This window comes from Asparagus officinalis, chromosome 4, assembly GCF_001876935.1.
Source record: "Asparagus officinalis chromosome 4, Aspof.V1, whole genome shotgun sequence".
In the NCBI taxonomy this organism is placed as follows: Eukaryota; Viridiplantae; Streptophyta; class Magnoliopsida; order Asparagales; family Asparagaceae; genus Asparagus; species Asparagus officinalis.
In genome coordinates, this window is record NC_033797.1 from 19,589,176 (window position 1) to 19,613,454 (window position 24,279).

General features: G+C 37.0%; 1 protein-coding gene across 1 annotated transcript; it reads left to right on the forward strand.

The window, feature by feature from the left end:
• Nucleotides 2,874-24,279, forward strand: LOC109836847 (NAD-dependent malic enzyme 59 kDa isoform, mitochondrial). Its single transcript, XM_020404878.1, has 19 exons — nt 2,874-3,174; nt 3,614-3,710; nt 6,178-6,296; nt 6,397-6,564; nt 9,102-9,230; nt 9,594-9,654; nt 10,581-10,684; nt 10,764-10,847; nt 10,914-11,020; nt 11,213-11,318; nt 13,248-13,361; nt 13,598-13,663; nt 16,206-16,278; nt 16,375-16,461; nt 16,542-16,596; nt 16,678-16,749; nt 22,892-22,954; nt 23,671-23,785; nt 23,887-24,279. The coding sequence occupies exons 1-19, from the start codon at nt 3,049-3,051 to the stop codon at nt 23,956-23,958; spliced, it is 1,818 nt and encodes a 605-aa protein (XP_020260467.1). The 5' UTR covers nt 2,874-3,048; the 3' UTR covers nt 23,959-24,279.

A 24,279-nucleotide genomic window follows, 5' to 3' on the forward strand; every position in this document is an offset into this window, starting at 1 on the left:
GACACCTTAGATTCCCACCTAAGAACGCGGTCTAATATCACATCATTCCTTATTTTATTTTTTTGATCCGCTCCGTTGAACTTGATCTACATGTTATTAAACCCAAACACACCAATTTTGGGGTGAACCCGTCGTGTTTTGACCATTCGTTGAGCCGTGCAAAAAGTTCTATTTATTCAAAACCGTTAAAATTACGGCATGTGGATGAAGGGTCAAAACACGACAGACTCACCCCAAAATTGGTGTGTTTAGATTTAAGAACGTGTAGATCAAGTTCAACGGAGCGGATCAGAAAAAACAATTAGGGAATGGTGTGATTTTAGGCCGCGTCCTTAGGTGGGAATTTAAGGTGTCACCTTAGAATCACTTTTCCCATATATATATATATATATATTTAGCTCAATCATGTGATTTTAGACCGCGTCCTTAGATGGTTATCTAAGGTATCACCTTAGGAACACTTTTCCCTTAGTATAAGAGAGAAGCGTTCCTAAGGTGACGCCTTAGGTAATCATCTAAGGACGTAGCCTAAAATCACATGATTGAGCTACATTGTGAATGATCCGCTCCGTTGAACTTGATCTATATTTTCTAAAACCCCAACACACCAAGTTTGGGGTGATTCCGTCATCGTTTGTCCCTCCGTTGAGCCATGTGAAAAGTTCAATTCATTCGAAACCATTAAAATTGATACGAGTGGATGAATGGTCAAACGATGACGGAATCACCCCAAACTTTGTGTGTTGAGGTTTTAGAATATGTAAATCAAGTTCAACGGAGCGAATCATCCACAATGTAGCTCAATCATGTGATTTTAGGCCACGTATTTATGATGACTACCTATAGACCGTCACCTGTAGGCAACACTTCTCATATATATATAGTATATATATATATATATATATTATAATATATATATATAATATATTATTATATTAGAGAAAAGGTTTCGCTAAAGGTGACCGCTTAGATAATCATCGAAGGACAGCAGACCTAATATCACTGATTGAGCTACATTGTGAATGATGCCACTCCCGTTAAACTTTGATCTACTATAATTCTAAACCCCAATACAGGCAAAGTTTGGGGTGAACCCATCGTCGTTTGATGCTTCCTCGAGCCAATGTGAAAAGTTCTACTTCATTCGAACCGTTAAAAATTGATAGCGATGGATGAATGGTCAAAGACAACACGGGTTCATCCTAAACTTGGTGTGTTGGGGTATTTAGAACATGTAGATCAAGTTTAACTGTAATGGGTGATCCACAAATGTAGCTGCACTCATTGATTTTAAGACGCGTGTCCTTAGATGATTTCTTAAAGCGTCACCCTTAGGAATCACTTTCCATATATAATATATATATATATATATATAATATATATATATATATATATATATAAAAAATATTATATATATATATATATATATATATATAATAAAATATATTTTTTTCTAGAACATTTTAAACTATGCCATGAGTATATAATTAGAGCTCACTCATTAAATATCTATAACAAATTTCCTGTGTAAGGGATATAAATATAAAATAATAGTGTTATTTTCTAAAATAGATTATTATATACAAATGAATGTAAATACAATGAATAGAATTTCAATTTGTTCTAACCTAAATATTGTTGAGAGTCAAAATATATCTATATATTTGGGTTAAAGATAATTAAATTAGATATAATAGGTTGAAGATAAAATATGAAAAATACTCTTTGTACTGACACCGTCTAAAGTGTCCTTAATATACGGTTTAAAATAATCCACCAAATTACAATGTACCCTATTTCCTTTCATGAAAATCGTGCCAGCATTTCAAATTGAAATATATGTCATAGCAAATTTTAAATAAGATAATTAAAATAACTCCTCTCAAATGATGGAGAATATTATAAGAATATCTTATAGAACTCGATCAGATTTTATTTCAAATTTTTCATTTATATAAAATTCAGATATGGTCAAGTATCAGATCCAGTGCACATGTATTTGGGTGCAATAATGCTAGTCTATGTAAATATCAAGTCGAAGTACACCCACATCACAGTACTACCGTACCTAAATTTACAAAGGCGTTCATTGAAACAAATCTTCATGACCCATTAATTTTGGTATGGCCAGTGTGGTTGATTAAAAAATTTAGGATTTGGAGTTGGAAAACAATTCTAAGAATAAAGATGGTGCTTTTGGCACAATAAGATTCTATATATTATGCTTGTTAAAAAAGATATTTTTATAAAATATAAAAATACTAATTTTTAAAATTTGTCAAATCCTAATTTTTAGAGAGGTTTTAGGTAGAAAGCTTACACATTAATGCAATCTCAATACTCTCTACTATCTCTTTGGGAACTGAACGAATATGAGCCTATATAAATTTTAAGATATGCTTTCCTAGAGTGCTGCTACAAGGACCCCAAATAGAGGGCCCGGGGGCGGTGGGGTGGGGTGGGGTGGGGGGCATATGAGGTGTCCCCCTCTGAATGCATGACAGGTGAGGTATCGCCCCTGAATGCATGATGTAAATTAACATCATGCATTTAGGGGGGACACATCGGGTCCCCTATTTGGGATCCTTGTGGCGTCACTCTCCCTATTATTAGCTGAACCAAATAAAAAATTAAAAATGTGGAGATGCAAATCAAAAGGATTTGTTTTGGATGGGATTAAATTTCCTATATTTTTAGGAAATGAACCAAAAAAAAAACCCAAATCTAAACTCAAAACAGAATTCCGTCAATCTCAACCATCCACGCGTCCCGTTGCAACTCGCCCTCTTCTTGTGACCGACGAATCGCCTCCAAGTTTCAATCCAAAAACACTCATTTCTTTGTTTCAGTAACCCGCGGATCACTTTAAGCTGCGCTTGCCAAAACCATTACCAGTATTAAACTTATTTGCGAGTCAGCAGACCACCTCTCAACTCTCCAAGTCATTCCCCCACTGTCGGAAGATCACCCCGTCTATAAAACGACGAAAGCGAAGGCCTCCGTCACCGCGGAACTTCGCACGTGCCGAGGGGTTCTAGAAGGAGAGGAATGTGGAAGCTCGCACGTGCGGCCTGCAACCTTCGTCAGCTGCGGCGATACTCCGCTGCGATGCCTGGACCTTGCATCGTCCACAAGCGAGGAACTGATATTCTTCATGATCCTTGGTTTAACAAGGTATTTGCTTGGTCTTTCATTTTGTTGTTTTCCTCCACATTTTGGGGGTGAATTTTAGGGTTCCTCTAGGGTTTTGGTGGAGGCAGTGGTTTTTTCGCTTGATTCTCTCATAGATCTGTTAATTTTGGTAATGTGAGGGCTTAGGGATATGTTTTTTGTTTGTGATTAAGATCTAATAAGTTTGGATCATGTTCTGCTACAGTCTTGTAATTATTTGTGGTGTTCAATTTTACTTTCATGCCTTGAGATTTTCAAAGCTAGCAACTGTGATGGAGTTTAATTTTACTATTTACTTTCCCGGGGAAATCGGTAAATTTTTTCCAAGAGGGGAGGTAATTATTTATGGTGTTTGATGTTATTCCCACGTGTGTGACATAGGGTCTTAGAACAGCTGTTTTTTGCTTTGAATTTAATATTTTGATCTCTTCTCTTGTGGTAGGATACGGGTTTCCCCCTGACAGAAAGGGATCGGCTAGGACTGCGAGGCCTACTACCCCCAAGAATTATATCATTCGAGCAACAATATGAGCGTTTTAGTGAGTTTTAACATTTTCAACGTGTTTCCTTTCACATAGTTTCAGCAGAGCCGTAATTATTCATGCCATTATTCTGTACTTTATAGTAGATAAATTATCCTTTCATTACCATGAGAATGTCTATTGTTCTAGTTGTTCATGTCATTGTACAGTACAGTATGGTAGTGAAATCCTCCTTTTCATTAGTGTCATGTAAAAGTATTTCATTTGACTACATAGTAAAAACTTTCAGAAAGATTTGTCAAATGCATACGGCTGGTCATTAACCCAATGTTAATCCTTATTGTTGGCGTCTGCATAGCCAATTCAAAGTGAGAGGCAAAGGTCCTAACACCCGCTATGAGGTGCAAAGTGCATGATGAGGAACGTGCCTCATCAAAGTGAGGCACAACTATATATTTTTAAGGATTTTGAACACAATGTCAATTTAAATTTTAAATGAATCATATCACTTCATTAACTTATTCATTATTGATGAATTATAAATATTGAAGTTACAAAATTAACTATTTTTGAGGTTTGAAATTTGACTAATTGAACAGTGTCTGAGAAGCTGCGTCTCTGTAATAGTGTCTTCTCAGCATTGCTCTAGAGAGCAAGCATGGAGATCAGGAAAAGACAAAAAAAGGAAGAAGCAGTAGGCAGAAGTAGGGATCACAGAAAAGAATAGGAGAAAGAACGATAAATAGTCCATACTATGAAGTAACAACATCTCAGAGAAGCAGATGAAGAAAAGGAAAAAAAAAGAAAAAAAGGAGAAGAAGAATTGCTTATGATGAAGAGGAGGAAAAGAGGAGAAATGTAGAGAATAGAAGAAAAGACAAGGAACAGGCTAATATAGGAGCAATAGAAGAATAAAGAGAAGTAGAAAAACCAATATAGTACCCCGAGCCGTTCATATTTTGAAATTAGTGCCCCAAATCTTGATTTTTTGAAGTTAGTCCCCAAATCTTCCAAGTGTTTTGAAATTAGTCCCCAAATTTTTATATTTTGAAATCAGACCCCCAAATATCTTAAATGTCTTGAAATTAGTCCTTCTATTTAGCAGCTTGTGCAAAGATTTAGGGAACAAATTTCAAAATACATAAAATATTTGGGGGACTAATTTCAAAATACTTAAAGATTTGGGGGACTGATGAAGATTTCGGAGAGTAATTTCAAAATATGAAAGATTTGGGGACTAGTATCGAGAAAACCCTAAAGAAATTTAAACATTATACGACAAATTCTAGATTATATAGTAATTATTGCTGTATTCAAAATAGCCGTTCTAGATTTCATATCAGCAAAAATAGCAATGTTTTAAATATCGGCCGATAAACCAATATTATGGGCGATTTATCGGTTTTGGGGGCCTTTCGCTATGATAAATTCGATTCTAAATCAGTTATCGTTTTTGGATATTTATCGCGGATATTGCAGCGATAAAGTGAGTTATCAGCTGATATTGTCGGCCCAAAAATCGGAATTTTTGCCCTTTGGTTTGAGTTTTTATTTTGGGCAACGGGCACCTATTCAATGCACTTTAAACCCAACTCATTGCTTAGTGATCCTAAACATAATTATTAATATTTTGGTATGTTTATATTTCATTAAATATGGTTAGGTTACATTTTAGAATATTACATTATGTATATCACCATCCCGTAATGTCACTCCGATGAATACTACATATCCCTGATATTCGCTATACGATATGGATTTTGACCGTCTAATAGCTCCCCGATAACCGATATTTAAAATCTTGAAATATAAGAACAGAGCAAGTGTAAGAGGAAGAAGAAAAGGGAGATAAAGGAAAAGGAGAAAGAGGAAGATGAGGAAACGAAGACAGGCAAATAAGGGAAAGAGGAGCAATAAAAGGAAGTACTGATGGTAGTAAAAAAGCAGGAAGGCTCACTAAAGCACACCAAGGCGTATCCAAGTGCATGGTGCATTTATCCAATTTTCTCATCACCTTGAAAATTGCAAATGAACATGCAAAGTATCACAAACTCATGGTTACAGATAACTGCACATAGAATCAGTACTCTAGATTAGGATGTCATCTCACATATGCACTTGGTGGATGACTTATCTGCATCTTAAACTATTAAGACATTCTCTCTTTGATGATCCTTTTGAGATTTCTTATGTAGAATTTGCCAAGATGGGATAATTTTACTTCACATTGCATGTCCTGATGGAACCTCCATCGTAATTGGAAAGTTAGAACATATCAATAAAGTTCAAGTGATCAACTTGGTTTAATATAGTGAAATGATTAAACTCTCTTGGTGGTTGCTATTAAAATATGCAACTGATTATGCTTCATGTTTAGGGGCTTGAATAATTTAGGGAAGTTAAACTGCCAACTTAATTCAGTTAAAATTGAAGCAGGTTTTTAATTATGTTTTTAATTGAAGCAGCTTTCTTAGTTTACCATTTATAATGCAGAAATTGTAAACTAATCCTTTCTAATTGTTAGTGAATTCATATCACTCACTGGAGAATAACACTCGAGGCGAACCTGACAGTGTTGTATCCTTAGCGAAATGGAGGATCCTAAACAGACTACATGACAGAAATGAGACTTTGTATTACAGGGTAAGCTTGTTTTCATGTAGCCACACGCCTTAGTAAAATTTAGTACAAATAATGCTTATACAATGTCACTGACAGAATAATGATATGTTGGTTTTTGCAGGTACTTATTGATAATATCAAAGATTTTGCACCTATAATATACACTCCAACTGTAGGCTTGGTGTGTGAAAATTATGGAGGCTTATTTAGACGTCCCCGTGGAATGTATTTCAGTGGAAAAGATAAAGGGGAGATGATGTCTATGATCTACAATTGGCCATCACAAAAGGTGCCTTTTGAACCCCTTCTACCAGAAATAACTATATGGTCAAGTGTTCTATTTGTTGGCCCTATCTAGTCAGGAGTGCTCATCTTACTGGTTAGAATTTTTTATTTAGCAGGTGGTCGAATTACAGTATATATTTTCTTCGATTTCTAATTGCTGCACATTCATTTGAATTCACAAATATGCGTAAAAAATTGTCAACTCAGATTCTAGAAATCTAGGCTTGCATCACTGGACTAATGAACGGATAAATAAAGATGGGATATTAAAGAACACAACATTTGACATGTTTCAGTAGGTGGGTTATTAAAGAGCACAACAGTTGACCTGTTTCAGTTTTGAAGTGGATCTGTTATCTTACTACCAAGTTGAATTCTTAAGTAGATACTTAGCTATTTTCAATGGATGGTTTATTCCCAAATTTGGAAGTATGCAATTTAGATGAAAGGAAATTCTTATAACCATTTAATTTTTACACTTCTAGTTTATTTGTAAGCATTGCATCAGACAGAAAATGCAAAACACCATGTTGGCATGAACTACGGAACCACCAAAAGGTCACTGGAAGATATTATAAACAATGGTCAATCACTCTAGGTGGTGCAGAAGGACTAGACATGGAAAAGTCTATTTCAGGATCTTAACTAGTTTGGGCAGGCTTCAGGATTTCCTTCTGTCTAGCTTCTCTTGCATCCTCTGTACCACGCCAGGGTCATGTAGTTATTTCATGTTGGTCTCTGAAATTCCTACAGCACTTGACTACTGACTGCACTATGTATTGTATAGGTGAAGGTTAAGTTTTTAAGTTGAGAATGAAAAAGGTTGACATCAGTGTCAAGAGTCAAGACTCTGAAAATGAAAGTGCAATTGTACTTTATTGCTCAACCGTGGCTATTTCCCAACAAAAGTCTGTCATATCAGGACCAGTCGGTATTTTGCAATCCCTTGAAAGTTGAAACGCATATAAATTGGAATTATTAGTGAGGAAATATGGGGGGTTTCTGACTGCCTTAGAATTTCGTCATCATTACACCACCATCACCAGAATCACATTCATAATGACTCAAATCTTTTTGCCATTAAGAGGTCTCGAGAAGCATCAGTAAGAAATACTTAGTTCTTATGCTGGCTGTCCTGATGTCTATTTTTTTTCTGAGGTTGGAGCTGAATTGCTGCTTAACACAATTGTTACAAACTTGCATGTGAGCTGCTTTTCATGAAAGAGAGTGGGCAGGTAGATGTAATCAGCTAGTTGCTCATGCTGTTATGTTAATGAAGGAATGTTCTAAATTCCAGCAGAGTAGGAAATAGGGTACAAAGAAAGAGGCAATATTATATGCACGTAATCTGATTTCTCAAAATAATATCATTTATGCAATTTGGTCCATCCATTGATCAAGCTTGGCATTTTCACCTCAAATTTAATCTTGTATCAAAGTGAATTCTTTTGGTTTTCTGAGTTATCAGCTGCGTCCTCATATTTTAATTAATCTGAAATCTGTTTTTGCACTATCAAAGATATCATTTTTTTCAATATTAATTCATGAATGACCTACGAGACAATAGTTAGCACAATTTGCAGAGGTATGCAAAGATATTGATACAGTACATGCTCATTCTGTTTTTATGGTCTTTTCTCTCCTAGAGAAAATGTCAAAATCAGTTATGCATATCAAAAAGATTTAGCCTGAGATTTAACTGAACCCTGTCCAGCATCTGAAATTTTGAAATGCTGATGAGAAATATAACTATTTGAAAGTCCTTCTAATAGAAAATTTGAGTATATGAGACTGTTAGATCGTTTCAACACTTTTGAAGGAATGATTTCTGTTTTCCCCTTTCAAGTATTTTTTTGCAGTTAAAGAATCTTTCATGCTGCAGGGTTGTGTTCATTGGTCCTTGAGAAACCTTTTACGGCTGTTATTCATGAGTTATTGTTAAACTTGATGATGCACGTGGCGCGAGCTTTAAACTTTATATTGCTGATGCATCTCAATTCGACAAGATGATCTGATGTACAGAATGACCATAACTTACCACTAAACCTTGTCCTCAGCTTCGATATATAAATCTAAGAAATAAAGTATCATGTGGCTTCTCTTTTGTTGGGTACAATGTTTATTGTATATTGTTCCCAGCTATTCCCAAACAGTTCAGTATACATGGATTTTTGGAGTACCTCTAGAGTTACCATTTTGTTCTAGCTTTGTTACCTCATTGTGTGTTTATTTTATACATTATTAAGTGTTTATAATGTTATTGTATGATATCAGTGGACATTGGATCAGTCTTTAATTCTGCATTGAGGATCTATGAATATATCTCCTTAATTTGGTAGATTTGATTCTAGATGGACCATTTCTTCTTCTGTCAACATTTTTTATATTGTAAAAGGATTGTTGTTAACTGAGACATGTATTGTTAATTCTCCTTCTTTGTTTCATTTTCATTCTTCCATTCAATTAATTGCAAGAATATTAGGGTAGCATCACACATGTATGATTTGGTGTTTTATATGTGAACCTATTCATGGTAATCAGGTCGACATGATAGTGGTGACAGATGGGAGCCGCATATTGGGCCTTGGGGACCTTGGAGTTCAGGGTATTGGAATACCCATAGGAAAACTTGATATGTATGTTGCTGCTGCTGGCATCAATTCACAAAGAGTATGTTGCACTTCACTGTATCTCCATCTGCCACTTTACTTTTGGGGGCTAGGGGTGGGAGGGAGAGTATGTGCTTATTGTGCGTGCATGAGACATGCATGCGCGAGTAGTCCTGGCACATGGATGTTTTTACAAGACTTTCATAACATATATGCCAGCATATTTTGACTTTTCATATGAATGGTGAAAATGCTTATGCAACATATTGCACTTCTTCCCTTTTATCTATGTTTGTTTTAGCAGCCAATGGGTTATGCATCATTTATTTATGACTTGTATTTTTGAACAATAATAAAACCACATGCAAATTTTATCTCACTGTGTAGCATGCTTTCATCATCAAACTTATGTTATTTTATGCAGATACTCCCTGTTATGCTTGATGTTGGTACCAACAACCAAAAGCTTCTAGAAGATAATCTTTGTAAGACTTCAGTAATTTGTATAAATTATGCTATATCCATTTCGATGTGGTTACTTCATGAAAGAATTTACTTGTGGAGAAACTGTGTGTAGAAAGGCATATGATTTTACTTGAAATATCTCCATACTCCTTCTGCCTCATCTTTCAATACTGTAATACTATAGGGATCTATATACGCTGAATCATTTGGCTTCAGGCATTAATCCTTAGGATACATACACTGGTTGTATACATGCTAACTGTAAGATTTATAGGTATCGTTCTCAAATGGGTTTGTAGGCAAAATAGCTCGTAGCCATGGACTTGTCTATGTTATGCAATCATTTATTGAATACTTTAAGCTTGGAATCAACCTTTAGCAGCATTTGCTCAAGCAAAGGGCCTCTGAGTTGTTGGCAGTCTTGCTCATGTTATTTAAGGAGGCCACTTATTCCATTAGGATTGTTGTTTTAGAGAATGAACTGTACTATATTTTCTTTACACAGTTGTACTTCCATTGAATTTGTCAGTTAAGCATTTTCCACTTTTGCTACTTCTGCTAATACATCAGCTTTTTATTTTGACCTGCTCATTATTTGTTTTGAAGACTCTGTTTCATAACATTTTTCTGACATTTCTTTGATCACTTGTTCTTATACCACAAGTGCTATTGATGGATGACTGAACTTGAATATAATAGTCCTTTACAATGACACTTGAAGACAATGATACCAAGAGAAAAACTTATCACTATCTAAAATTAATACAAATATTGCCTGTTACTCAAAATAGAAGCATACACAACACATGGTGAAATAAAACATTATATAGAAACCATCTGATCCATTTGCATACCTTCGTGGTTACTAACCATGTCTTTTAGAAAGGGGTAAAAAAGAAAACGAAAAAAAAACATGCTTCCCCCCCCACATATTCTGATCTATTAGATTTAGGATTACGGCAGCCAAGGCTGGAAGGAAATGAGTATTTATCTATTGTCGATGAATTCATGGAAGCTGCACATACACGTTGGCCCAAGGCAGTCATACAGGTATCATTTTTATCCAAGTCGAGAAAACAAATATTATGCATATTAGTTTCTTTCACCAACAATTTTGACAACCTGTCAGTTCGAAGACTTCCAAATGAAATGGGCATTTGAAACTCTTCAGCGATATCGGAGAAGGTTTTGCATGTTCAATGATGACATACAGGTTAGCACTTTGTGTGTCCTTTCAGAGAGGGGTGTAGTTTGAGTTAAGTTCAATCATACTTGACAGGGAACAGCTGGTGTTGCTCTTGCCGGGTTGCTTGGAGCAGTGAGAGCCCAAGGTCGTCCTTTGAAGGACTTTGTCAAGCAGAAAATTGTAGTAGTAGGAGCTGGGAGGTAATTTGATATTTGATATACTCGTTGTATAAATTTCAGTAAAGAGAATAGAACTGCATTAAATGAAGTCAAAACATTTTCTGCATGTAAGAACTTATGAAGTTATGATCATAGATTGCATTAAGAACTTATGAAGTTATGATCATAGATTGCATTTTTTACTTGCGATTTTGATGTATTTCTAATGTTCAGTGCAGGGATAGGGGTGCTTAACATGGCTAAACATGCAGCTTTGAGAATGACTGGGTCAAGTGAAGATAATGAAACTCATAACCAGTTCTGGCTACTTGACAAAGATGTATGGTTCTAAATTTAGGTGTTTCGTTGAATACATTTGTTATTTATTTCATTTTGATCTGCGGATGCAGATACCCTTTTGTCAAAATCAGATCCTTATTGCACACACACAGTGACATTTCTGCACATGCAAATACATGTCCAAGAGATTTAAATTTCTTTTTGAGAAATTTTATGTAGAAAATGCCAAAGTTTTGTATGAGATTTAAAGTTTTTTAAAATATAGGAATGGGCTAAATGGGCTACCACCTCATAACTTCAAACCCATACACTAGCATATCTTCTGGTAGCAAGCTTTCTTATTTCACGTAGAATAGAGCCTCTTTTTTATACCATTAGCTGATAAGCCTTTCCAAAAGCTTAATGTCACGGGCTTAGTCTTTTCTAAGCTCACCTGCAACACATAGCAAGTCTTTCACTAACTCACTAAGTTCAGCCTTACTAACACTCACACAAAAGCACACTAGCTAAACAAAGGAAAGAGAGCTCTTGTATTGCACTCACAAAAGATTGCAACTCTGGAGGGATGTTTTGGTAAGTGATGGTTCTCCCTTTATTTATAGGCCTCAACCCTTCATAGGAATTCTCTAGAACTTTGTACATCCCTCATAGGTCCATACTTCTCTAGACTATTCTACACTACTATGACATTCTACTACATTCTAGTGTCTCCACACTACTCTAGAACATTCTACTGTGTTCTAAAGACTCTACACATTCTGAAATGTTCGGAAAGGTTCTAGAATATTCTAGACTCTTCTAGAACAGTCTAGATTTATGTATAAAATTGTAGAATTACCTTATTGTCCTGTCCACGTGGCAAAAATGAGGCAGGATGTAACATTAAGCTGATGAATGGTGGACCAACAATTATCCTATATTGCATGCAATACCGGCCAACATACCCCATGTTTGTATGGCAGTTAGTAGATGCTGTTTTTATGTTGTAGATAGCCCACTTGAGGAGGGAAAATTTGTCTTCATATTTATGTTAATGTTTAGATCAGAACCTTTTACTGCTGGTGCTATAATACCATGCTGATAACCATTTTACCAAAAGTCCAAGTGACAAGTATCAGGCCAACAAATTATTTATACTGCAATCAAATAATATCATCTCAGAGTGCAGTTTCTTTAGGAGCTCCTGACGAAGAACTGTATATGGAATCTACAAATTCTGTAATCTATTTATCTTCAATAAATAACCAAGTTTTCAAAGAAAATCTATCCTTAGTTCATGTTATACTGCAGAACATAGATTGTAGAAATGCTTTGCATTCCAGATCTGCAGTCACATATCCTTCCTGATATTCCTTAAACAGTCCTTTTTTAAAGGGTCATTTCTCAGCCGGTGCTTGTATAATGGATGTTCACAGTAGCAGTAGTTTATTATTATGTTATACAGTTGTGCTATGTTAAACCTGCTAGCACTGTTTACAGGCTAACTCTGTCTGTTTACCCTCGACCTTGTTCTTTGTTCATAAAATCTTTCGCTCATGCCCTCTTCTTAGTTCAGCAAAATCTTTTAGCCATTGCCTGTTCTTAATGATTCTCTTGTAGAACTTCTTAAAGTCTCTCTAACTATTACACAAACTCTGAAGTTGTGGTGAGAGCTGGGGGTTATAGTTTTATATTCTAATAATACCCCAGCAGGTGGAGCACCCTTTTTATGGGCCAAAACCTGGACCCGTGCAGCGGTGTCAATTTTTTATATATAGAAAATCCTCTTTAAATTCTTGGCCGGTGGGATTTGCACCGTGGTTGCTCTAATACTATCTTAAATTAAGTGCCCATAGCAATTACACCGAAACTTAGAAGTTGTGGTGAGAGTTGAGAGTTATATTTTTGTATTCTAACATAACTTTTAAGTGCAAACATGTGATTATTTCAATATGAAGTTCTAGTTTTAACATATTGTTTTAATCTGTAGGGTCTTATCACAAAAGACAGAAGGAACCTTGATCCAGCAGCTGCTCCTTTTGCTAGAGGCTTTGGTAAAGGAGAGGTTGAGGGACTTCAGGAGGGTGCTTCACTCCTTGAAGTGGTAAATACTTACTTGAACTTCTGTGTTAATTCTGTCCAGAACACTTTTTGGTCATCAAAAGACCAATATCTGTTATCTGAAGCCTATCTGAGGTTAAATAATTTTCTTTAATCTTTAACCTTCAAGTTCTTTGAACTATTACTATACGTGCAATCACCTTTATGGTATTAAATGTTAGATACCTTATTGAAATTAAATGTTGGATACCTTGTTGAACATTTACCAACATGCACCAGGTTGAAAAAGTGAAGCCCCACGTGATTTTAGGATTATCTGGTGTTGGTGGTGTCTTCGACAAGCAGGTAACTTGAATATGGAAAACTGTATGTTGCAGTTAATTTTCTTTTGTAGTTTTAACTGAATGTGAGAATGCCAGTTTATTTTTGGTTCAGGACAAGATCTATTAGCCTTTTTACAACCCTGTAATATGTGCCGATTAAAATCATTTTACCTATTCGTTTGCAAGAACTTTTCTAATCTTTTCAGTTCTTCAAACATAAAAAGATTTGGGGTAGTACTTCAACAAAGTTGGATGGAAGAATATGATTTATGTAGCTGATCCCCAAAACTTGGGATAATTGCTTTGTCATTCATGTCATTTTAATTATTAAAAAAATGCAAGTGGCTTTATCATAAATCTCCAAGTAAGCTCATGCTAGGACAGTCTTCTTTCCTCCCCTTAAGTATAATCTGGTTAACTGGTGTATAACTACCAGCAGAGTGCTAGATATTATGTTTATACCTAGAATTTTTGACCTGTCTCACATGTGTGTGTTGATTACAAGTTATAATCTTTCTTGTGTTTTCCTTTTATCTTTATGAATTTTTGACACACTAGTAAAGTGCATGTGCGTTGCAGGTGGATGTTTTCTCAACGTTATTGATTTGAGTAGTTATTAAATATTATAATATTTGATGATCTAACTGAAATTTGGAGTTACACTATAATTATTAAAACTCCACCCAAATGGCAACCAGATTATGAGCAAAATAAGAAGGAATATTATAAATGGAAAATATAAGCTCCGACTATATAATTCTTTTTACTACTTATAGTTGTACATCAGCACATGTACTACTTATGATCGAGAAAACCAAACGAAACTAATGTGGGACTGCAACTTTTTTCTTCCTTTTTGTTAGACAATAGTATGGTAAATTATTTGAAAGCAACATCATTGAATCCTTGTCCAAGAAGAGAGAATCAAAATCTTTGCTCCCGTAATATAGTGTATTTTATCCATAGTTGCATGGAACCCGGCTTGTTCCGGTTCATGGGACGGGTACGGGAATGTGGTATGCCACTCGTTAGTAGTTGGGTACGAGGGAGTAGGCTTAAGTGGTACATCAGGGAATATGATACGCTTTATGTTCGGTTCTTAAATGCTGGTTGTTATCAATAATGTTAAAAGAACCTTAAGAATCGTGTTGCAATTAAGATATGCACAATTTATTTGCTTAATTTCTCAAGTTTTTGTTGTTTATTCTTTTAAAAGAGTTATTTTTTCAAAATTTTAACTGGTTTGAATCGGTCGCTGAAATCGAGTCATGTTCCATGCGAATCTGGGACGATTGAACCCGGGCCGTGGTTCGCTATAGCGTACCATGATCCCAACTATGATTTTAGCTATCAATTTCATCCTTTAGAGATAAATTGATATGATTCTTTGAAGCAAATAATTTGACGTGTTAATCATCAGGGGATCTAATCCAGGATTCGAATTATGTTCCCTCCTTCAACCTTTTAAAAAAATATTTAAGTCATTATTACAGTTACTCTAATTGCCGTACTAAAATAGGAGACAAAGTTGTTAACTTTGTTATTGTCACTTGTTTGAAGAAAATGTATATTTGTACTCTGTAACCAAACAATGGAAGAAAACTGCAGTATGAATGTTGGTGAGGTCTGTAACTATTCAAAACCTCATCGCTCTCTATTACTTGTTATATGTTCTAAAACAACTTGTGAGAATTGAGATTTCTCATTAAAGAATATTAAAGTTAAATATAAAATTACCTCAAAATACATAGAGGATTACACTATGCGTGCAAAAGTGTTTGGGTAAATTGATCTTTGAAAGAAGATGAACAACCTCTGCTCCCCTCTTGATCTGAATAGAGTTTCTAGTTGAGCTTTGTTGTACAATTGTAGGAAATTTGACTTGGTAGATAATGTGATTGGTTGAAGAGAATGATTGGGTGAATTTATATATATAGAGATGAATGAGAGGTTATGTGAAGGGAAAATGAAAGGGTGGTTAGTTAATTGTGGTTGAAGCTATTTTTAAACTCATTTGGCTTCTCGTATACCTAGATATGAACTGGTGGATGTTGTTGAATTATGTCTCTTGGAAAATAGAGATGAAGCTGGTGGGTTAAAACTAAATAGATAGTGAAGTGGGAAGTGGAAGTCTTTCTATATATAGTCCAAAGGTTACTACAAACTAACTTGAAGCCCAACAGTTTGTTGAAAGCCACACAAATGTTTAGCTATTAAACATATTAAAGGTGCACAGGTTTCTAGGCTTAAAAGTAATATTAAATGTCCTTTAGAACAAATTAAAGTTCACGTTGATATGTGTATATATTTATATATGTCTGTGTTTTCATTTCATGTATATCTATATTTTTATATATTCTCTATACTTCTATTTATTATGCATTACCTATCATTATTGTTATATTAGACATATGAAAGAGGGATTGGTATTTCAAAACTTTTGATTGAGATGGCCAAAAAGGCAATCTAAAGTTTTGACATAGCAATCCTTTGTTATAAGTAGTACATATATGGAGTTACTGATTACTAGTGATTATAGAAGTTGATGTATAATTTTCTTGCAGGTGCTCAAGGCTATGCAAAAGTCTGATTCCCCCAGGCCTGCAATATTTGCAATGTCAAATCCTACAACCAAAGGTTTCCTTTCTTAATCCTAACAATTTTCTTACCTCTTTATGACGAAAAAAAAGAAAAGAAGCTTGTCATTTCTGTTGTTGACTTCCAATGAAACAGCTGAATGCACGGCTGCAGACGCATTCAAATATGCAGGAGAAAATGCGATTTTTGCTAGTGGGAGCCCATTTGAAAATGTTACTTTAGGTTTGCACTATCTTTTATCTTGATATCTTTCGTTGCTTTGGACTTGTCCAAATTCTTGATGTTTGCAAATCTGCTTGCAGGAAATGGAAAAGTAGGCTATGTTAACCAAGCTAATAACATGTATTTATTTCCTGGGTATGTGCCTATATTTAAAATCATTAAACCATCATGACTTACAGTGTAGTATCAATGCTCAAGTTTTATTCTGAAATCCAGGATTGGGTTAGGGGCTCTTCTGTCAGGTGCTCGTCTTATTTCAGATGGGATGCTTCAAGCAGCAGCAGAATGGTAAGGTCACTTGAGAAATAGACACATACTGACTTAACTGTGCCCGTGATGCTATTAGTTCATCTAAATGCTATGCTTCTTTTCTTGTTTTTCCCCCTCAAACTATTTTTCCTGTTTCGTCATCTCTCTTGAATTTGAAGGTTTGCCCCTTTATCCACGCATTTATGAGTGAAAGTTATAACAAGTTTCTTTAGCAATTTCATCAATTAGTTTTACATACTAGGACCCTGAAAAAGGGAACCGATGATTTATGAAGAGGTATGGAAGCAATTTTGATCTTGTTTCTGTTTCTTCCTTGGTTGTCTACCTGCCTATGGTGACCATAAATTTTCGTTGCTTGCATTTCTTAAATTCCATGGTTCTACTTTCCTAAGCTTGGAATTCATACTGGACAAACTACAAAGTGAATGAGATGGGATTGTAGAAAAAAACCTTATTTTCAAATTTAGAGATGTGATCTTTCTCAAAAGTTTACAGAAAGCATAGACGCCCAGCTTGTTCGCAGTTGGAATCCATGAGATGTTTTAACCCTCTTCATCGAGAACATGGATGTTAAGCAAGCTTAACTTTAATGAAATAGACAAAAAATGAGGTTTGAATGAACCCCCATGAGAAAGCTCCAAAATTAGCAATCTGAATACCATTAGGCATCTCATAAGCACAACTTCTCTGAATATAACCCTCAAATGATGAAGTTTTGTAAACAGAGACAAGTTTTGTTCAGTCATTCTTTGTTAGATTACTCGGTATAATCTTGAGGAGGTATGTGTAGTGGGTTCTGTACTTCAAGAGGAAGAATTGTCAATCAGCCTTGAATAATTGACAACTAGCCCCTGTGCCTTGCTCCTATAAAAATACCAACATCTCCACTGGTGACAAGAATAATTACTAATTAGAGGTAAAGCAAGTTTGTAGATTCGAGGTGGAGATTGTTGTTTTGGAGAGCGTATTGGCGAAGAGTCGAAGGAGAGCTTTTGGGTGCTGTGCGGTCGACCGCGGGTGGCGCGGTGGTCGACCGCGATCGTGCACGAGATCTGGGAATGCCTTTAGATGTTTGGCGGTCGACCGCGGCTGGCCCAGAAATTGGATTTGGCTCTGGATGTTTGGCGGTCGACCGCGCGTGGCGCGGCGATCGACCGCGGTTTTTCCAGAGACTTTGGTGAGCCTCGTCGACTTATCGCGGTTGACCGCACATGGCGCTGCGGTCGACTGCGATGCGGGTTTTGGGCTGAATTTTGTTTCCAGAACCGTTTCATTTTGGAGTTGTATAAATACCCAAATGGTTTTTTTAGGGTTTGAGCAAGCAAGGTTTTGAGCTGAAGAGAGGGTTTTTTTTGGGCTTCTATTCTAGGAGCATTTGGAGGGATTAAGAGTGATTTGTTGTGGGTTTTGGTGTGAGATTTGTAACCCTAGTTGTATCCTCTTGATTTCTAATAGTGAAAACCCCCTTCCCTTGCCCCGTGGACGTATGCATTCGTCGAACCACGTTAAAATTGGTGTTTGATTGTTTGTGCTATTGTTTGGTTGTGGTTGTTTATCTCTCTCGGTGGTTGGTTTGGTTTCTCGAGGCACAAGTGGTATCAGAGCTCCAGACAACTCTTGGTTTTTTTGGAAGAGTAGATCAGAGCTTCAGTTGGTGATAAAGGTGGAATCTTTGTGGTAAAAATTCCATCTTTGTTCAAGTTGGATCTATTTCTTGTTTATTCCGCAATTGTTATTAGGTGCTTTGAGATATATGGCCGAGAAAGATAAAAGTGGGGAGCTAAGTTGCATGGAAACGGGCACGGGTACTGGTACGGGTGCGGGTACGGGTAGAGGACACGGCAAAACTGTAAAATATTGGGTACGGGGACACGACTACATATATATATTAATTTAATAATGTACATGAGATAATTTTTTTTTGCTTCATGTGTCATTAGAATTAAAATTGCGATCATATTTTTGAGTTTATTTTATCATATTGATTATCGTGAATTGTAAACTATTCATTTTTTAGTAGACATCTAAACGATCCATTAACTATATAGTTTTGAACTTAGGTATGGACTGAAACGAACCCGACTCGTATCCCATTAGTTTCAAAAGACGGATGTGAAGTGTAAGCTCTACGTCTAGAAAATCTTTGACAAGTGTTTTAAATTAACACATATATCGTCTAATTGATTACATGTTGTAATAAATGCATGCATATATTCAAGAAGTGTCCATGAAGTTTGGGTACGGGAAAGTGTCGGGTACGTGTCCGATACGGGTACGGCTTCAATAATGAAGTACCTGGGTAACATAGGTGGGGAGGGTTTATTCTAGTATGAAGACCGTCCAAAGTTTGAGTATCCATTCTATGAAGATAGATATGGAGAAGTTCGATGACACAAATAATTTTGGACTTTGGCGATGCGAAGTCTTGGATGCGCTAAATGCGTAAAATTTGAAAGATACGTTAGAGTTGGACGGGAAACCGGACGACATTGATGAGAAGGTTTGGAAGAAAATGAATAAAACGACGTGTGGTGTGAATAGGTCTTGTTTGACTCAAAATCTAAAGTATGATGTGATGAATGAGACTTCTGCAAAGAAGATTTGGGAGATCCTAGAGGGTAAGTATTTGACGAAGAGCGTTGAAAATCAGTTGCATTTGAAGAGAAGGTTTTATCGCTTCCAATTGAAGAAGGGAATATCCATTAGTGATCACATGAACCACTGCACGAAGCTACTTACAGATTTGACGAATGTAGATATCATTGTTGAAGATGAGGACAATGCGTTGTAATTGTTGAGTTCCTTGCCCGATGAGGAATATGAGACATTTGTCCTCACTCTTATTAATGGAAAGACATCTTTTTCATATAGTGAGGTCACCGCGGCTCTTGTGAATTATCAACTTCGTAAGGACAATGAGACTTTCATTGAGTAGGTAGCGATGGCATTGGTTGCAAGAGCTAGAAGTCCAAATCGTGGTAGGAGGTCGCAGTCTAGAGGGGGGCATCCTACAGTGGGTAGGAATCAATGTCTTTTGTAGAGAGGATGAATATTGGAAAGCCGAATGCCCAAAATTACAAGCCGGAAAAAATAAGGGGAAAGATATTCAAGCTTCAGAGGTGAATGTTGCCAAAGCTAGTGGCGATATTTCAGATTCAGATTCTTCGGGCTATTCGTGCCCAGCTCTTTCGTCAGTTGGTGTTGCTGACTCCACCGAGTGGATATTGGATTCAGGTTCTACTTACCACATATGTCTTAGGAGGGGTTGGTTCTTCAGCTTTCATGAGTTGGAAAGAGGGGATGCTGTTCTTATGGGTAATGATCACAGATGCCCTATTAGTGGTATTGGTACCGTTTAGATTCAGACGAGTGATGAGATGATTCGGGAGTTGGTTGATGTGAGGTTCGTTCCTCAACTGAGGAAGAACATCATTTCACTTGGGGTATTGGAGGTAGCAGACTATAGAGTGATCTTGGTGGATTCTCGCTTGAAGGTCACATTAGGGTCTATGATTATAATGAATGGCGTTAGGAGGAGTAACTTGTATTATCTGCTTGGGAGCACGGTAATTGATAGAGCGCTGACGACTTCTTTGGCTAGACTGTGACATTATTTGGTGTTGGGGTATATTATTGGTTATGCCGTGCATAGGTTGATGAAGAGTGCTATGACCTGTAGATTGATGTCCTTTGAGCACATTGGGATGAGCAAGAAGACCGAGGTGGGGTTTGACACTTCTATCCATCGATCGAGTGGTCTTATTAGAGGTGTTCAGTCAGGCATTCGGAGGCCTTCCATGGATGCATTATTGGGAGGTAATCGGTATTTTGTTTCCTATGTTAGGGATTGTACTAGGCATTTATAGGTTACAACCAAGTCCCGTTGGTATGAAGCCCTAGTAGTCCGTAACAGTTGGAGGAGGTGTATGAGCAGAAAGGTTATCTATCGTAGTAGTTCTAGTAGGGATCCTTTCTTGCATTTGTGCCAAGCTCACGGCAGTTGGAGACACTTTGTAGGAGAGGAGACAGTGGGGCGACGTGATGAGATGGCGGATTTAGTGGGCCGTTCTTTTCTGGAGGAGGATCAGCGTTGCTTGTCGAGCAGTGGATTTGGTATTCAGGCTTCGACATGTTTGGGCCATCTTATGAGGTTGTCGACTGTTGCGTGTAGAGTTGTTAGATCTGATGGAGCTGCTTCAGATTTTGGTTGGCGTCGGATATTGGGCTTCCCAGTACTTGGTCACATCGTAGATGTGAGATTGGATCCGATTGCGCATTTGCGATTCAGAAGCCCTTTTGGCTATCAGTTGAGGGCTTCCGAGTTTGGTCTGAGCAGGTATGTCACGTTGGACTCTCAGCAGGTAGAGAGTATTGATCAGATCTGTGGGATATTATAGCGGATGGAGGGTGATGCTACTCCACATTGGGTGGAGATTTCCCCACATACTCCAGGTCATTCTGCATTGGTTGGGATTCCAACTGAGGTGGCACAGCATGTGAGTCATTTGGATTCGGATGCGGATGATGTGTTGGTAGATCCGAGTACAGTTGGTGGATATAGCTTGGATACGGTCATTGGTTCACCTCAGGTGGAGGTGTTTGGATCATGTCGGATTTGGGCCGTTGGTGATGCTATCAGCCGTACATTGGATGTTGGTATTGGTGGAGAGTTGAGAACTCTTCTTTTGGATTGAGGGTCTTTGGAGGCCATTAGGTGAACTACGTGAAGGCTTGATTCCTCGGGCAAGAGGATACGTAGACAGTCAGTTTTGATGCAGCCGATTTGGTGAGTAGACATTGTTGGTTGGGGTGAGTGTTCGCACTCCCGTTTGGGTCTCGACTTGTTGTGGATGGAGTCCGTTGTCATGAGTCCGTTGCTATGACGTACTGGACGCAACAAATGAGGCATTTGGTGTGGTCGGTGTCGGCTTAGTTTTTAGGAAAACGTTCGCCGAGGTGAAGAATTATAGATTCGAGATGGAGATTGTTGTTTTGGCGAGCGTATTGGCGAAGAGTCGAAGGAGAGCTTTTGGGTGCTGTGCGGTCGATCGCGGGTGGCGCGGTGGTCGACCGCGATCGTGCACGAAATCTGGGAATGTCTTTGGATGTTTGGCGGTCGACCACGCTGGCCCAGAAATTGGATTTGGCTCTGGATGTTTGGCGGTCGACCGTGGTTTTTCCAGAGACTTTGGTGAGCCTCGTCGACTTATCACGGTCGATCGCACATGGCGCTACGGTCGACCGCGATGCGGGTTTTGGGCTGGGTTCTGTTTTCAGACCCGTTTTGTTTTGGAGTTGTATAAATACCCAAAGGGTGTTTTTAGGGTTTGAGCAAGCAAGGTTTTGAGCTGAATAGAAATGGTTTTCTTTGGGCTTCTATTCTAAAAGAGCATTTGGAGGGATTAAGAGTGATTTGTTGTGGTTTTTGGTGTGAGATTTGTAACCCTAGTTGTATCCTCTTGATTTTTAATAGTGAAAACCCCCTTCCCTTGCCTCGTGGACGTAGGCATTCGCCGAACCACGTTAAAATTGGTGTTTGATTGTTTGTGCTATTGTTTGGTTGTGGTTGTTTATCTCTCTCGGCGGTTGGTTTGGTTTCTCGAGGCACAACAAAGTTGACTGTGCAGGAGGGAATATCTTCATAAAGAGGAAATTAAGCCTCCTCGTGCTCTGAACTTATTGGTGTTTAACGACCCTTTTTTCATTTTCTACTTCTCTGAAGTGCTATCTTCAGCCCAGCTATGATTGACATTGTTTTTGGATCCACGAGATATCAGATGTATTCTAATCAATATGTTACATTGTTTTGGATTCATGAGATATCAGATGTCTTCTAAATTTCTAATCAATATGTTTATGAGCAAATGCAAGACTGTGGTCTGTTGTATTAGTCTACTGTCAAAATTTGTATTTGTGCTAGGTTGCTTTATTTAATCCTCTCAGTTAGATCAGGCTTTACTTGAATAACTGAGGGTAGACGAAATTTACTATTCCAACTTTGTTTATCCCTGTCATATTGCCCTTTACAGGAAACGATGCCAGCTGAATTTGTTCTCTTTCTTCTCATGATGTGTTGTGTTCTAGTTGTCACTGAAGGAGAATGCATATCCAGATACCAATTTTGTTTAGTTCTCTAAACACCTTTTCTCTTTTTATGCAGCCTTGCCTCTTATATTACAGATGAAGATATCAGAAAGGGGATTCTCTTTCCTTCTATCTCCAGGTGATATTTCATTAGAATTTTACAAGGAGCTTTTATGTCACTAGACTCGCAACTGATCCTGTTTGATTTGGTGTTTAATTTTAATCTTCGATCTTTCAGAAAAGGTTTTTCTTGATTTTCTCTTAGCTAGATTCAATTTTGATAAGTTTGAATTTAATATCATATTACCTATGCCACATTTACATACAATTTATCAACATTGACGAGTAAAAATTAAGCCAATCTGTTTAATAACTTAAAAAATATTAGGAACTTTCTGATCTGCAGTGGTAATATTTATGTTATCTCATCGTTAAATAGTATCTTTTTTGAAATAAAGTTAAATTTTGGCAAGAATCTAATTCAGTTTAATAACATTAATATTGTTCAGTTTAATAGGAAATTTTGTAGTCCCTTTGTCCCAGGAAATAATAAACATGAATAAAATGAATATTAAATTGCTGACTCTTCTGCAATGCAAGCATCTTGGGTCCTCTGAGAAATAAATGGTACTGTTATTTACCAAAGATTAAGGCAGGAGGGGTGACATCTGATTGATAGGATAATGCCTTGAAGGAAAACTTCATCCGGAAATATATATAGTTCCATGATTCTTTTCAAGAATTAAGCATGTTGTTGAGTGAATATAAAATAATGTTTCTTGCAGCATACTTCCAAGATACAGACATCTAGCGCTTATTTTGAGACATTGCCATTGTTGCTTGTGTATCATGCAGTATCAGGCATATCACTACCAAAGTTGGAGCATCTGTTGTGTGCACTGCTGTTGCTGAAGAGCTAGCTGAAGGACATGATGATATGGATGTCAAACAGCTGAAGCAGATGTCAAAGGTATGGCCAACTATGCTCTCATATTCCACGTCTTGCTGCTTGTCAACGGTGAAGATAAAATGAATTACCCAATAATAATAATAGTAATTATTTCTTTGCAGGAAGAGACAGAAGATTATGTAGCTCGTAATATGTGGTACCCTGTATATAGCCCTCTTGTTCATGAGAAATAAGTCAACATCCCAGCTTTCCCTCATGCGGCTCTTATATCAGTCTGGTTTTTTTTCCCTTTGCTTTTACTGGATATCTTACAGTCACCCGGTGGAATACTAGTTTTCTCCTGAGAGGCTGGACGTGATATTTACAGAGCTTGTTATCGAACTTTTAAAGCTTTGGATGCAAATAAGCAAATTTTGACTGTTCATGTATGATGTTAATCAAAAACAAAAGGTTGAAGGAGACAAATCACCATTAAGTGGCTACTTAAAATGTGAAACACTTTGTAGTATTGCTTGCAAGAATATATTATATTTCATTTTGCACGTTATCCTTGA